At 47.9% G+C, this 15,146-nt stretch overlaps 1 protein-coding gene across 4 annotated transcripts in view; it reads right to left on the bottom strand.

The window, feature by feature from the left end:
- SLC25A37 (solute carrier family 25 member 37) overlaps positions 1-4,298 on the bottom strand; it is a 47,928-nt gene extending 43,630 nt beyond the window's left edge. For 2 of the 4 annotated variants that reach the window (XM_037983675.2, XM_007961941.3), the window contains exon 1: positions 3,943-4,298. Coding sequence is in view for 2 of the 4 variants with exons in the window: in XM_007961941.3 (XP_007960132.1) it covers positions 3,943-4,152 (210 nt within the window). In the remaining 2 variants the exon portion in view is untranslated. Of the gene's footprint in view, positions 1-2,775; positions 3,019-3,307; positions 3,900-3,942 lie in introns of those variants that run through there. The other 2 variants (XM_007961942.3, XM_037983674.2) reach the window with 2 other exon arrangements.
- Positions 4,299-15,146: the final 10,848 nt, after the last annotated feature.

Genomic DNA, 15,146 nt, shown 5'->3' with positions numbered 1-15,146 from the left:
ATCGGCACGCAGCCTGGGGGTTCATGAAACAAGGAACAGGACTGCAGTTCACAAATCCCCCTTTTTTGATTCCTCACTCCAAATTCACCTTTTAAGAAAATCACCTCTCATCAAAGGACAGAAAAGAAGGGAGCAGGGGGATGTGAAGGAGAGGAGACAAGAAGGGAGAGAGAAAAATCATTATAATTTTGTCCCAGGAACTAGAGCAATTTGGGATTTCACGCCCTTCTGAAGCTGAATGGCATGGACCTAAGTGCACTGTTTGGAAAGCGCTAAAGTGGGTGGGAGAGGACTCTGGCAGCTGCTGCACTGCCCCCCACCACCCTTCCTACCAGTCCTCCTGCAGCCAGGAGAAAACTCAGGAGAGAAGTCAGAAGTTGAGGTAATGCTGTGCTGAGCTGGGCAGGCTGGCTGTGCACGCCATGAGGTCAGCCAGGAGGCTCCTAGAGTGAATGCTCAGTGGTGCACCCACCTGGGAAGGAGGGCTCATCCTAGGAGAGTCACAGGCAGGGTTTCCCCCAACAAGCAAAGCAAAAGAAGGGCTGTGAAAGGGTCAGCGGAAGTCCCCCGGCTTCAAATCTTTCCTGTTTCCTTCTGCCCCTGCTTTCCCCAGGCGGGACTCGGCATGGTCTCCGAGTGGTGTGCCTAATCTGGTTGGAATTTCCTCCTCCACCCACCTGGCATGCTCCTCAAGTCTTGAGCTCTCCTGACCAGACCAAGGGTTCTTGTATCCACCCCAAGTGCCCCTTGCCACTCTGGAACACCAGAAAGAGGCTCATGGAAAACCTGCCACCAGGCCCCGCCAGAGAGGAGTCAGTCATTGCCACCAATTGGCGAGAGCCCTGCAGAGACCCTATGCTCCCTCCCTGGGTATCACTTCGCTGCTCACTGTCATCACGGGGGCAGCCAAAGGTCCCAGTAGAGTGGCCCTTTATGGATCAAGGAGCACTGGCATCCCACCATGGGAGGACCAAGTGAAAGAGGAAGACACAGGAAGCAGCAGGAAAATTGCCAAAGGTCTTCCAAATACCCACTTCATAATCTCAGTGTCGCCTGCTGGGGCTCCAGAGACATTTCCTCAGGTTCAGTGGTTTTCATATTTTTTTGACCAGAACTCCTAGCCAGAAGTACATTTTACACTTCTGTAAAATGCATCCGGGGACACACACACACAACCCAAACAGAATTTCAACATTTCTCCTACTCCATGCCAGGCACACTCGTATTTTATACTCTCACTAATAACTTCTTCTTTTTTTTTTTTTAATGCAGAGCCCACGAATGGGTCATGGCCCACCATGTAAAATACACCAGTTATTAAAACACACCACTGGGGAGGTGAGGTGTGACTTCATGAACAAGCAAATTTAATATTATAATGGGAAGTATCCACCGGGCCTACTTTGCACTTAGAACTGCAAAATAAGTAGCATCAGGTTCAGGGTTGCAAGTGACCAGCACAGAGTTCCACAGTCCATACTACCTAGGATAGAAAAAAAACCAGCCGATTCAACATTCTTATTTGTCATTGCAAGATCGAAGTTAAAAATGGTGCCTTTCAAAATTGGAGAAAGCTTTCTCTCTTTCAAGGTCCTATTTACATAGATTTGTTTTCAGCTGTAATAATTCTTTTGTTATTTCAAGTAACATAAAAGAGGACGATGGGTGTTGTGTGTTCAGAGAAACGGGGCATCGGTTAAAAATGTGGAGAGGGACTGAATAGGTCCACTGTCCCCACTTTATGTTGATAAAACTAAGGCACAGAACAGTGCCCGAGGTGTGAAGCCACTGAGGAGCACGGCTTGAAGCTCAACCCAGGTCTCCTGACTCAGTTACTCCTGGTCTCTGCCATCATCCAAAATACTTAAGAGCGACACAGGGTGATCTCCCCAAGCCTTTCTATGATGGAGCATACATCCCTGACTCCTCACGCTGGGCAGACAGCTGTGCTGATGTTGGCAGATCCTGGCACTCAGCGGCAGCCTCAAAACCAACCCCTGCACACTTCAGCATGGAAGGGCCCCTAAGGGTCATGTTTTGGGGTCAGTTAGAATCCCAGAACCTAAAAGACTTTACTGATTAGCTAACCCACACCTTGTTTTACGGACTTATCTAGGAAAATCAGACCAGCTCCTTCTACCACTCACACCATGTTAACCTGTCCACAGATGAAAACTGCTATGGAAAGTAATACTAAGTACACAGGTGACATCTAATCCAAAACATATCAACATCTATGGGGCAGGGAGAAACTAAACACAGATTACACAATTTAAACAAGTGAGAAACGCCTCTTGAGAGTGTCAAAGGGTGCTCAGAAGGCACAACTAATTATTTCTAATCCTAAAAATAAGCTAAAATGATGCTCTGAAGTGAATTCACAGTGGGGTTCCCGAACAGAACAGTCATCTCAAGACACCAGCAGGACTAAGGCCTGCTCAAATAACACCTCCCTGCTCCTAACTTTCCCCAGGCTCTGCCCAGGGCTCTTGAGACAACAGCTCCAATCATGGAGAATTTTATTACATTCGAGGAATTCTTTCCTACACAAATGCCTCCTGGTATCAGTCCGGTGTCCTTCCTGGAGATGAGAACCATTCCTCTAACTCCCCACTAGAACACTGGAGGGACAGATGGGTGATGGCTCAGGTTTAGGTCCAGCAGCACCTTGGAAGCCCATCTCTTTCCTCACTGGACTTATGCCTGTCCAGACACTGACTGCCGGCTCCCCGAGCCGGGAAAACCCTCGTGAGTTATACTTTCTGGCCTTCATACCTGCTCATGCAGAACCAGCATCAGCAACAAGATACAGCTGCTGGGGGTGCCTCTGTGGGACCTGCCTTGCAAAATAATTGCCACCTAGAGAGGCCTCTGAATCCCCCAAAGCACACTGCAGCTGCAGCCAGAGGACTGGAGGTGGTGTAGGAGCCTGGGCAAGGTAATCGGTTCGCCTCTCTGCGCCTCAGTTTCTTCATCTGTTAACCCCCGGGGCTGTTGCATGAATTAGATGAGTTATGCCTATAAAAGTGCAATGTGTAACAGTCAATACTGGCATTACTTCCTGTACCACTCTATCCTGGTCCTGGGGTGTTCTGGGCAGGCTGACAGAGGGCAACTCTCAGTCTACCAGGCAAAACCCACCTACTAACGCTGCCTGTTCACAGAAATGCAGTTAAAACTACCGGGGCAAGTGACAGACAGGGTTTAAAGGAAACTGAGTGCTTATCACACAATCCACAGCAAGGGCTGTAAGGCACAAGCCCATCCACCTCCCCGCAAGCAAAAGAAGGCAAACGTCATTGCCTACCGGCGCCTGGGCGACCCAAAGTAGGGGCAAGAAGTGCAGGAACCCTCAGAAAGAGGATCCCACGGGCCGATGCCGAACCGGTAAAGAGCTGCCACGAGTCGAGAGAAGTCTTGCCGGCCCCAAGTCCCCGAAATAACCTGGGAGGAGCAGCCACACATCAAGTCCTGAGGGCGCGCGGCCCGGCCAGGGCCACACGTTTCTCAGCGCCAGCGTGGTGAGGGCTTCCCCCGCAGGGAGCTCCCTCGGAAACCGCGCACGTGTGGGCGGCCCCAGCCAGCCCGAACGGCCAGTGTGGTAAGACTGTGCAGAGCTGCAGCGATCGCGTCCCCCGGGAGCCCCGTCGCCGCCGAAGCCAGCGGTGCTCGCCACTCCGCCTCCCCCGCCAGCAGCCGGGGCCCGGCACGCAGCGAGAGCAGCGGGCGGTGCGGGGCAAGGACCGGGCACCCTCACTGGGTCGGCGGAAGGCGCGGCGCCCAGGCTGCGCACAGCTGCTCCCGGGGATACTCCGGCCCGCCGCGGTCCTGGGGAGAGCGCGGTTTCGGGACTCTGCCCCCAGGCTGTCGGCGCGCGGGATGCAAACGCGCGCGCGCTCCTCCTCCGCTCTTTGCGTCCCCGAAGTCCCCCCAGCGCCTCACCTTCACCGAGTCCACCGGGTACATGACCGAGTGCTCCAGGATCCCGGCCATCGCTCCGGCTGTCATGTGGGTGGACACGGAGGCGCTGGTCGGCAGGTTCTCGTAGTCCTCCGACCCGGTGGCGTCCTTGCCGCCGCCGCCATCTCGGCTGTCCCCATCCATCCTCCGCGCCACCGCCTGGCTGCCCACGCTCCCGCTGCGCAGCTCCATCCGCCAGCTCCGCGGGGCGCAGGAGGCTGCAGGAGGTGGGCAGGGAGGGGGAGGGGGCGCAAAACTTCACTTCTTAAAGTGGGAGCCACCTCCCCGGGGCCGCGGCGCCTGACGCCATGGCGGGCTGGGGTGGAGCGCGGCGGCCGGAGACACCAATCGCCGGGAACCAAGAGGCCGGGGGCCGCCGCGCCATTGGTGTGCGGGACAGTGGGGACCCGCCTCCCTGTGTGACGTCACCGTCCCGTGCAAATTTCCAAGCGACCGGACGGGGGCGAGAGGAGACGTGGGGTGTCCCGGAAAGTTGTACTATCTTGAGGATGGGGCTGGTCCGCGAGGGGCAGGGGAGGTCACTGGGGAGGGGCCGCAGTGAGGTATGCCCAGAGATGGAGGCAAGCGTGACAGTGTCTCGGGGAGAATCCGCCCCCGGGGCGGGTGGGTTTGCAAACAGAATCGCTGAGCGAGCTTTGGCATTCCTAAGGCCTGAAGTTAAAACTCAGGGTCCCATTCTAGATTGCTTTGTTGGAGAGACCGCCGCTCATTCGAAATTGTTTCGCTCAACCTAAATACATAATGCAGAGCTAAATTTGTTCCTCTTGTTCTCACCGAGAGGCCGAACCCACCCTGCCCTGGACCAAGCAAGATTGTAAGGAGTGACCAGGAGGGAGCCCCTCTGAGTTGGCACTTCCAGGAAATTTTCTTTGGATCTGATATGCCCGTAAAGTCTGTAGAGGCCTGATCTCACAGTAGAAGTGCGAACTGGCTGAGAGTAAAATCTTACAGCCTTGCCCCTGCCTGTCTTAAGACTGTAGTCACCTAGTTCTTCAAGTCGTCCTAAGCTGGCCTCTTCAGTAAAGTGTAACCCAGGCTGTTTTAATGTTGTTTTGCTCCAGTTTGGGGGAAAAGGGAGAAATCAGAAAGTAGGGGAGGGACCTGTCTGCCTCTGGAAGTGTCCATCTAAATTGCATGTTCCAGGGCTTAAGATGACTTGGGCTGATCAACTTCTAGGCACCAGGGCCCTGCCTTATCTAGACAAGGCTTCTCGTCAGGAAGGCTGGACCCTGAGATATGAAAGGGTGGGGAAGACCCTGAAGATGCTGAGCCTGCTGTCTGCCCTCACCGTGATCAGCATCCCAAGCAGCTCTTAGGGATTTGAGATACAGTAATGTGAGCATAGGTAGAGGTCAATAGAGGCGTCAGGGCCAAGGGCACTGTTTCCCCAGTTTTGGTAGCTGCAGATAGTAGCTGGCAAGATGAGTGCTAAGAATGTGATAACTAAAAACAGGCTCTGTGTTTTTACCTAGCCATCTCTGTAATGGCTAGAGAAAACTCTACTTTTGTCAAAGGTCATTTTTAAGAAATACTGATCAGAAGCTGTTGATCCTTATTTTTAAGTGGATGCCCTTTAAGCATTAAGTCTCTGAGAACCCATTGCCCCACTTCTGGGAATGTGACAAAAACCCAAATACACATGAAGCTCTTCTTCAGAGCATTCCTTATTAATCATTGGAAACAACCTAAATGTTCAACGAGAAGGGAATGACTAAGGAAATTATGATGCATGCATAATATTAATGAAATATTAGGCAGCCTTTAAAAGTGGAATTTACGTTACACAATATGGATGATGATTATAATGTAATGTTAAATGAAAAAACAACAAAATTCTATAACCATTACCTTCACAATGTAATGTAAATGTGCGCAGGAAAAGAGTCGCATGGTTACTGTGCTAGTGATGGAGGATTATAGGCAACTGCTTGGACTTTATTTTTCAGACTTTAAATGGTACTTATATTATTTCTGTAATTTAAAAATAAAAAATCATTCATTTTAGGATATATATACCATATATACACATACATATACATATCTATATATAGAAGTATATACGTATAGGATATAGATATTTACATATATAAGACATAAGTAGGATATATAATATATAGATATGTACATATATCAAATATGTTGATGCGTGTATATAAAATATATAGACATGTGTATATATAAAATGTATTTTTTACTTAGCCTCTCAGCATTCGTATCCATGTGTATATATAATATATGTACGTTTTATGTATAAATGTATAAATTTCATATATAAAATATATGTTTATATTTTATATATAAGATATATACACATATCTATACATTTTATACATATTTAATATATACCTATTATATATGATATATACACCTATGTATACATATATACATCTATCTACATATGTACACCTATGTTATATATGTATGTATATTATATGTACACCTATATTATATATAATACATATGTATAAGATATATTTTATATATATATATATGCACACACACACACGCGCCTCCTAATGGATGAGAAACCCTCCGAACTTTGCAATAGCAAAACCAGTGGAAAGAAGTTGCCTTTTGATGGTTAGGAGAATTCTTAGCAAATGTGAATATGCCCATAATCTTCACAGACATGATTTTTGTTGAATTTCATTAAATAAATATTAGAAATAGTTGAAAATCTTTGGAATATTGATTATTTAAAAGAATTCAATATTTTTTTCTCCCCATATATGGTAGATATGGTGGTTTGGCACTTAGCATCTTAGACTCCTCCTTGGACTGCAGTGGCCAGAACATGTAAAGCCACATTTCTCAGACTTACTTTCAGCCAAGGGTCTAGCCATGAATTATATTCTGCCAATAGATGAATTAGAAAGATCTGGAAAGTGAACGTGAGATGAAGCTCCCTTCCTGCTCTTTGATGTTTTCTACTGCCTAGCAAGGTCGGAGACACTTGAGGCAGGAACAGTTGGGATGGGCAGTGGGTTCCCTACTGCAACAGCATGGCAGTGTTTGGTCACCGGATTCATGGATGCTGAGAGGTATTTATGGAAGTAGGTGGTGCAGCAGTGATAGTGGCAGCCTCCTGATCCCCGCACCATGACTTTGTAGGTGGCCTTCTGATTCCTTGCCTTTGAGGCCATGGCAGAGGTAGCCAGTCCCTTGGGAAGCCAGTTTGGCAGTGTGGATCTGTGCCTAAACCCCTCCCCACAGTATTGTGTATAGCAGCGAAAGGGCACAGTGATGAAGGAGCCATCCCGGATGTCAGAAGGCAGTAACCGGTCCAGCTCCCAGACCTCTAGGGAAGGCATGCTGGGAGAGGGTAGCATCCCAGACAGAATAACCCAGTGCTTGGGCCACACTGCCATCAGGAAGGCAGCAGCTCTGTCTTTCAAAGGCAAGAACATGGTGACCAGGAGCAGAGGAGTGGCAGCTCATTTGGTCCTCTCCCATGGGGCAGGCCAGGAAGCTCAGAATGACTCGTCACTTCTATCAGAGTCTTTCGTAAAGTTCCTGAACGTTGTAGTTCTGAAGATGTCCTCATGCAGCCCTGGTCTAACTGGAAGCCAAGCTCCACTTAGAAAGAGGAAGCTGTAGAATGTGCAGGGCAAGAAGCACCTGACTTGGAGGTGTGGACCTGTGCAAGCCCTGCTTCCAGTGTTCAATAGCTGAGTGGCTCTGGCCTGTTTCTGGCAAGCTTCCTCCTCTGTAGATTTTGGTCATTCCTACCACATGGTGAACCAAATATAGAGAAAATAGACTCAGTATTTGGAAGAGGATGTATCTGAATTATATATACTTCACCATGGAAGCTCATGGAGAGGTTTAGATATAATTGTGGGGAGTTGGGAGAAAAGAGGACAGAAAATGAGGGGTGCAGAAGGAAGAGGTTCAGGCTTTCTCCCAAATCCTGTTTTTTTTTTCATAAGAATTACTCTAGCCCTGACATCCATCTGCTCCGTGCAACACACAGGTACATTACTACCCTAGTTGTAATTTAGCCAGTGCTGGGTCTCTCCCTGGGTCCCAGCACTCCTCTGCTTTGTGCCAGAGAGAAGACTCCTGGCCACAAAGCAACTGCAGCTAGCATTATGTCAACTAGGACACCTGGTGGTGTGGTGTGCTTTCAGGCTTTGTTGATCTTTGGTGTTTTGTGGGTTTTTCTGGTTTGTGTTTGTGTGTTTGTTTTTGAGACAGAGTCTCGCTCTGTGACCCTGGCTGGAGTGCAGTGGTACGATCACCGTTCATGCAGCCTTGAACTCCTGGGCTTAAGCGATCCTCCTGCCTCAGCCTCCCAAGTAGCTGGAACTACAGGCATTTGCCACCACACTTAGCTAATTTTTTAATTTTTCTGTAGACACGCGGTCTCACTATATATTGCCCTGGCTGATCTCAACCTTCTGGACTCAAGCAATCCTCCTGCCTCAACTTCCCAAAGTCGTTGGATTACAGGTGTGAGCTACTGCACCTGGCCTGTTTATTATAATACACTGTCATCCACATCCTGTGTAATTTTAAGTAGAGTACGTATGTTGGGAGGGCCTCAAAGGACTCTGGGCACACAGTTCCTCCCTCCCTCATACAGGTCCTGTCCTGTAGCCTCAGATTCCTTGCTTTCCCTAGAACAGTGCTGTGTTTCTAAATCTATCCGAGATTCATACAGAAATGAGTCTCCCCATGAGATGGACGAATAAATGGAGGCAAAAGCTAGCCTCCCTCTCAAACCCCAAGTCAAATAAAGAAGAGATGGGAAGGAGCCATCAGATGGGAGAACACAGGGCTGCCTCACTTTACCAGGCATCCTTGTACAACCAGTGGTGAGTGGCAAGGGTCAGAGCTGGCGTGTAATCAGTAACTTGAGAGAGAAGCGTTGATCTGCTTCCCAGGAGCCTGCCTGTGCCCTGGCGTCCTCCGACTCTGCTGCTTCACTCTACTAATCGTCATGCCACGTGATGTGGGTGGGCCACCACAAGAGCTGACATCTGCATTTTTCCCTCTCCTGGCCTATTTCCACAAATATACTTGGTGCCCCATCACCTAATAGAACCTCTCTTCCCTGATCCTTATCTGAAGCTAGTACCCTCTGTCTCTCCTCCATCCTGAAGTCCTCCGGAGAGGGGAGAGGAATCTCCCTGCTCTCTCTGCTAAAAATGCACTCAGTCCTTAACCCTTTACTTAACCCTTTGCGTGACAGTTTCTTTTCTTTTCCTTTTTTTTTTTTTTTTTTTTTTAGACGGAATCTCACTCTGTCGCCTGGCTCGAGTGCAGTGGCACAATCTCGGCTCACGGCAACCTCCGCCTCCCGGGTTCAGGTGATTATCCTGCCTCAGCCTCCCGAGCAGCTGGGATTACAGGCGCCTGCCACCATTGCGTGGCAGTTTCTAACCGTTGCAGTTTTCTACAGGAATTTTCGCGCGCCAGCCACATCGGCTGCTCCTCCCAGCGCGAACCTCTCAGCCTCCGCCTCCTCTGGAATCCCCTCCTCACTTCCGCTCGCTTTCTTGGGGCCCTCTGCCTTCTCTCCCTCTCCTTCCTCCCTCCCTGCAACTCCCGACCTGGCAGCTGCTGTCCTGTCCTCCCGTTGGTCATCTCTCCTATTCCCACACCCCAGTTACCAACCCCACCTCCTCCGCATTCCAGTCCCACGTGTTCATGTGCCTTCCGGCAGCTCTACCTGCCGCACCTAAAGCTCAGAACGCGTACAATATTTGTGTCCTAGGAGTGCTCTAACAGAATGTTACAAACTAGGTGGCTTAAAACAACAGAAATGTGGTCGGGCGCAGTGGCTGACGCCTGTAATCCCAGCACTTTGGGAAGCTGAGGCGGGCAGATCACGAGGTCAGGAGTTCGAGACCAGCCTGAAACTAACATGGTGAAGCCCCGTCTGTACTAAAAATACAGAAATTAGCTGGGCCTGGTGGCACATGCCTGTAATCGCAGCTACTTGGGAGGCTGAGGCAGGAGAATCGCTTGAACCCAGGAGGCGGAGGTTGCAGTGAGCCAAGATCGCGCCACTTCACTTCAGTCTGGGCGACAGAGCAATACTCTGTCTCAAAAAGAAAGAAAGAAAGAAAGAAAGAAATGTATTATCTGGCAGTTCTGGAGGCCAGCAGTCTAAGATGGAGGTGTCAGTGGGGCTGTGCTCTCTCTGAAGGCTATCCTGGAGGACCCTCCCCTGCCAGTTGCCAGCTTCTGGTCTGGCTTGTAAACGCGTCACTCAGACCCCTGCCTCTGTTGCCATGTGGCACCCGCCCTGTGTGTCTCTGTGCCTGTCCAACTCCTCTTTTCTTATAAAGATACCTGTCATATTGGATTCAGGGCCTATCCTAATCCAGTATGACCTTGTCTTAACTTGATTACATCTGCAAAGACTGTATTTATAAGTAAGGTCACATTCACAGGTTCTGGGTGGACATGAATTGGGGCAGGGGGACAGACACTATTCAACTCAGTCCAGTGAGGCAAGAGCACCAAGAGGCCTGCGTTCCTGTCCTAACATCCCTTTTTCTCCTTCCTTCGTCTGTGAAATGATTATCTGGATTGGACTCACTGGTGTGCAGATCCCTCCAGCTCTGTCTTTCCAATCTTTTTTAACAATCACCAACTCCTTTTTTTTTTTTCTTTCTTATTAAGTCTCGCTCTGTTACCTAGCACAGTGGCGTGATCTCAGCTCACTGTAACCTCCGCCTCCCAGGTTCCAGCAATTCTCCTGCCTCAGCCTCCCAAGTAGCTGGGATTACAGGTACTCGCCACCACTCTCAGCTAATTTTGTTTGTTTGTTTTGGGGGGGCAGGTTTGACACACAGTCTCACTGTGTCACTCAGGCTGGAGTGCAGTGGTGCGATCTCAGTTCACTGCAACCTCTGACTCCTGGGTTCAAGTGATTCTCATGCCTCAGCCTCCCGAGGAGCTAGGATTACAGGCACCTGCCACCACGCCCGGCTAATTTTTGTATTTTGGTAGAGACGAGGTTTCACTATGTTGGCCAGGGTGGTCTCAAACTCCTGACCTCAGGTGATCCACCTGCCTCAGCCTCCCAAAGTGCTGGGCTTACAGGTGTGAGCCACTGTGTCTGGCCTAGTTTTTGTATTTTTAGTAGAGACGGAGTTTCACCATATTGGCCAGGCTGGTCTCAAACTCCTGACCTCAAGTGATCCGCCCACCCTAGCCTCCCAAAGTGCTGGGATTACAGGCATGAACCACCGTGCCTGGCCACCAGCTCTTTCTAATGCCATTTTTTCCCCTTGCATTTACCTCCTTTTTAGCAAGCTGTAGCCAAGCATAGAGTCATCTCTCTCTTTTTTTGACTCTTAGATTCTATTAGCCACATCTGGATCCAGCCTCTGAGACAGCATCGTCTATAGCTATGGTGACTCTGTAATTTATCATCCAAACTGGGACACTTTTTGAGAATGAAAAGGGTCACTGTTAACAATTCCACCAGGACAGAGGGTATAAACCGAGACTATCCTGGGAAAACCCCAACATAGGGTCACCTAATTATAGCCAGACCTTGCTTGTCATCCCCAAAACCATGTCCCTCAACCTATGGCCCTTGTCTCTTCTTATATCCTGTTGAAAGGGAAGACTCTCCACATCTCCACTGTTGAAATGATGCTCAACATTCGTTTCTCAACTCAGACACCTCAACTTCCATGAAGTCTTCTCTGACCCCTAAAAAGTAAGAGGAACCCTGGAGCTCTTCCTTGCCTCTTCCACAGCTCTTAGAACCTTGCACTTTACATTGCAACTCTGGAAGTCATGTCTTGGCACTCCCATTACACTCTAAGTTCCTTGAATACACACAACGAATAAACAGTACATATTATTAAATGAGTCAGAGTTTCTTTGGAAAAGAGCTTCATCTTCCTATATAAATAACAGCATGAAAATATTGCAGACTTCCATGATTCCCAGGGAGTTAAGAACACGTTGCACCTCGGAACTGGAGCTTCTGAGCAGTTTGTGGAGTAGAGAGAAAAGGGTGACTTATTTTTCTTCCAAAGCATATGTCACAAACACTAAATTAGGGAGCTACCTTTCTTTTCTTTTTTCTTTTTTCTTTTTCTTTTTATTTTTTTGAGATGGAGTCTTGCTCTGCTGCTCAGGCTGGAGTGCAATGGTGTGATTCCGGCTCACTGCAACCTTCGCCTCCCAGGTTCGAGTGATTCTCCCGTCCCAGCCTCCCGAGTAGCTGGGATTACAGGCACGTGCCACCACATCTGGCTAATTTTTGTATTTTTAGTAGAGGCTGGGTTTCACCAAGTTGGCCAAGCTTGTCTCAAACTCCTGACCTCAAATGAGCCACCCAAAGTACTGGGATTACAGGTGTGAGTCACCGTGCCCAGCCAGGGGACTACCTTTCTTAGGACAACATGGAGTTACAAAGCTGGGGACCTGGAAGAGAACTAGAGTATGATATAGTCTATAAGTCCTTTCTTACAGGTGGACAAAAGAGATCCAAGGTAAAGTAACGTGTCCAAGGACACAAAAGTGGTTGACAGCAAAGCTTGGATAAAACCCCAGGTGTGTCATTCAATACACTTACTCACCTTTGAAATAAACTCAGAGCCTGATAAAACTCCTTTATTGCTATCATTTGTCGTATCTCAGATGCCTGCTCTGTAAAAATCAATAGTCATCAATTCTCCACTCTGGTTAGCTTCACCTGACACAGCACATTAGCACATGGCCACATTTGCACAGTTTTGTACTGAGCTCTATGCGCAATGAATAAGAGAGTTCATTGACCACGATCCTCTAGGCAGCAAAGTCGCTGTATTTCCCCTCCTGGAATAGACGACTGAGCAGAGAAGAGGCCCCTCTGTAGGAGAATGGAGATGATATCGCATAAAAATAGCAAGCATGTGCTTTGGAGACAGATCAGGATTGAGTAAAACCCACTGCTTCCAAGAGCTGCCCTTGTGAGAAGCAGCTCGTTTGCAGTTGGAAGCACCAACCACTGTGGTTTTCCATTTGCGTTCCATGCGTTTTCTCTGTCCACAGCATCTAATTATGCCTGGCTGGTCTCTCCTGACTTGAGTCATATGTGTCTCTCAAGTCTGGACCTCTGTTTCAGCTGCTGTTGGGGGGCAGTTGCAGAGTTATTGTGAATTTTCAGGAGAAAGATGTGCAAAGGGGGCCAGGTTGCCACCTACCAAAGCAGGGGTGAAGTTAGCACTGAGAGTCTCTCAGGTGGGAGAGAAGGGTTAATGAAGGATCTCCACTTGGTGGCCTGTCTCCATAGTCCTTCAGAAACATTGGGTAGCAGAAAGGAACCCTGGGAGTGGCCTCAGAGAGCAGCCAGATCTTCTCCCTCCTCTCAGGCTCCCAGGCTGAACCCTTCAGCTACTGTGTTGGTAGATGGAGCCCCAGTATCTGAGACTCCCAATGTGGCTGTGCTAGAATGGGCAGGATGGTACCTTTTCCCTACATCAAAGCTCCAGGCTATGGGAAAATTCAGCCACATGCACATTGTGAAGTTTTTAATTCTGCTTTGTTAATTTCCATAGTCCCACTTGATGTAACAAACACATCCTTCTCAATTGAGCCCAAATGTGGTAATTCATAAAATTTGTCCATGTAGCAAGATGCTACGTAGCAGTTTGCCGCAAGAAATCTGCCTACTCAGGACAGATTTTCAAGAATCAGGACATTTGGTGAACATAATCAGAAAGAGTATTTTTAGTCCAGTTTTTAAAACTAACTAGCTCTGATGCAACCAGTTTGGAAAATGGTCTGGCAATATCTAATAAAGCTGCGTATACACATGACCTATGACTCAGCAGTTCTACTCCTAATATATACCCCAGAAACACCTACTTTATGCACCGAAAGACGTTCACAAAAATGCTCTTAGCAGCACAATTCACAATAGTCCCAAACTGGAAACAACCCAACTGTTCATCAGTAGCAGAATGGATAAATACATGGTGGTATGTTCACATAATGCAATGTGACACAGCAACCAAAAGGAATGATTCTCAACTTTGGACAACAACATGGTTCAATATCACAAACACAATGTTGAGCAAAAGAAGCCAGACACAAAATAGCAGACAATATGATTCATTTAACATACAGTTCAAGAACAAAAAAAGCTAATTGGTAGTGTTAGAAACCAGCACAGTCATTACTTTTGTGGCTGCAGGGAAGCGTGAGAAACCTCCTGGGATTCCGGTCATATTCTGGGTTTTTTAATTTGGTGTGTTCACTTTGTGGAAATGCATTGAACTGGACACTTACGACTTCTACAGTTTTTATAACATATATGTTATAAGTCAATATATAACTATAAATGTAGAAATATTTATATATTCTGGAGAAAAAATATAGTAAATATTTGTTTAATTGATTGAGGAGGAAGCAGGGAATAGCAGGAAAGTTTAAAGTTTACGGGAAAGGTAAACTTTGAAGTCAGAACTCCTGATTTACCACCTACTACCTAGCTGTGTGTCCTTGGAAAAATTACTTACCATCTCTGAGTCTGGTTCTCAATTATAAAATGAACACGAAGAATTCCTACATTACAGAATTAAATGAGAAATTACAGAAGGCACCTGATATATATTAAGGCTATTATACATATATAGACTACTGCTATATATATAACATATAATACATATAATAGTGATATATATATATGCCAAACTGTCGATTTCCCCTTAGTGTTAGGCTAATATTTGTCAACACTTACTGTAGCCATAGACAGTCACCCAAGCTGGAGTGCAATGGCACGATCTTGGCTCACTGCAACCTCTGCCTCCTGGGTTCAAGCAATTCTCCTTCCTCAGCCTCCTGAGTAGCTGGAATTACAAGCACCCACTATCACGCCTGGCTAATTTTTGTATTTTTAGTAGAGATGGGATTTCACCATGTTGGCCAGGCTGATCTCGAACTCCTGACCTCAGGTGATCCACCCGCCTCGGCCTCCCCAAGTGCTGGGATTACAGGCATGAGCCACCATGCCTGGCCTGCCATAGAGATTTTTCATAGCATGTTTATGTTCACCAAAGATCTGTCTCTTAATCGGCAGTTAATTCTGCTTTTTAAGTGTCCTCTGGCCAGGTGCGGTGGCTCACACCTGTCATCCCAGCACTTTGGGAGGCCAAGGTGGGCGGATCAGCTGAGGTCATGTGTTCAAGACCAGCCTGGCCAATATTGGG

This window comes from Chlorocebus sabaeus, chromosome 8, assembly GCF_047675955.1.
Source record: "Chlorocebus sabaeus isolate Y175 chromosome 8, mChlSab1.0.hap1, whole genome shotgun sequence".
Taxonomy (NCBI): Eukaryota; Metazoa; Chordata; class Mammalia; order Primates; family Cercopithecidae; genus Chlorocebus; species Chlorocebus sabaeus.
This window is presented reverse-complemented; position numbering and strand designations above follow the sequence as displayed.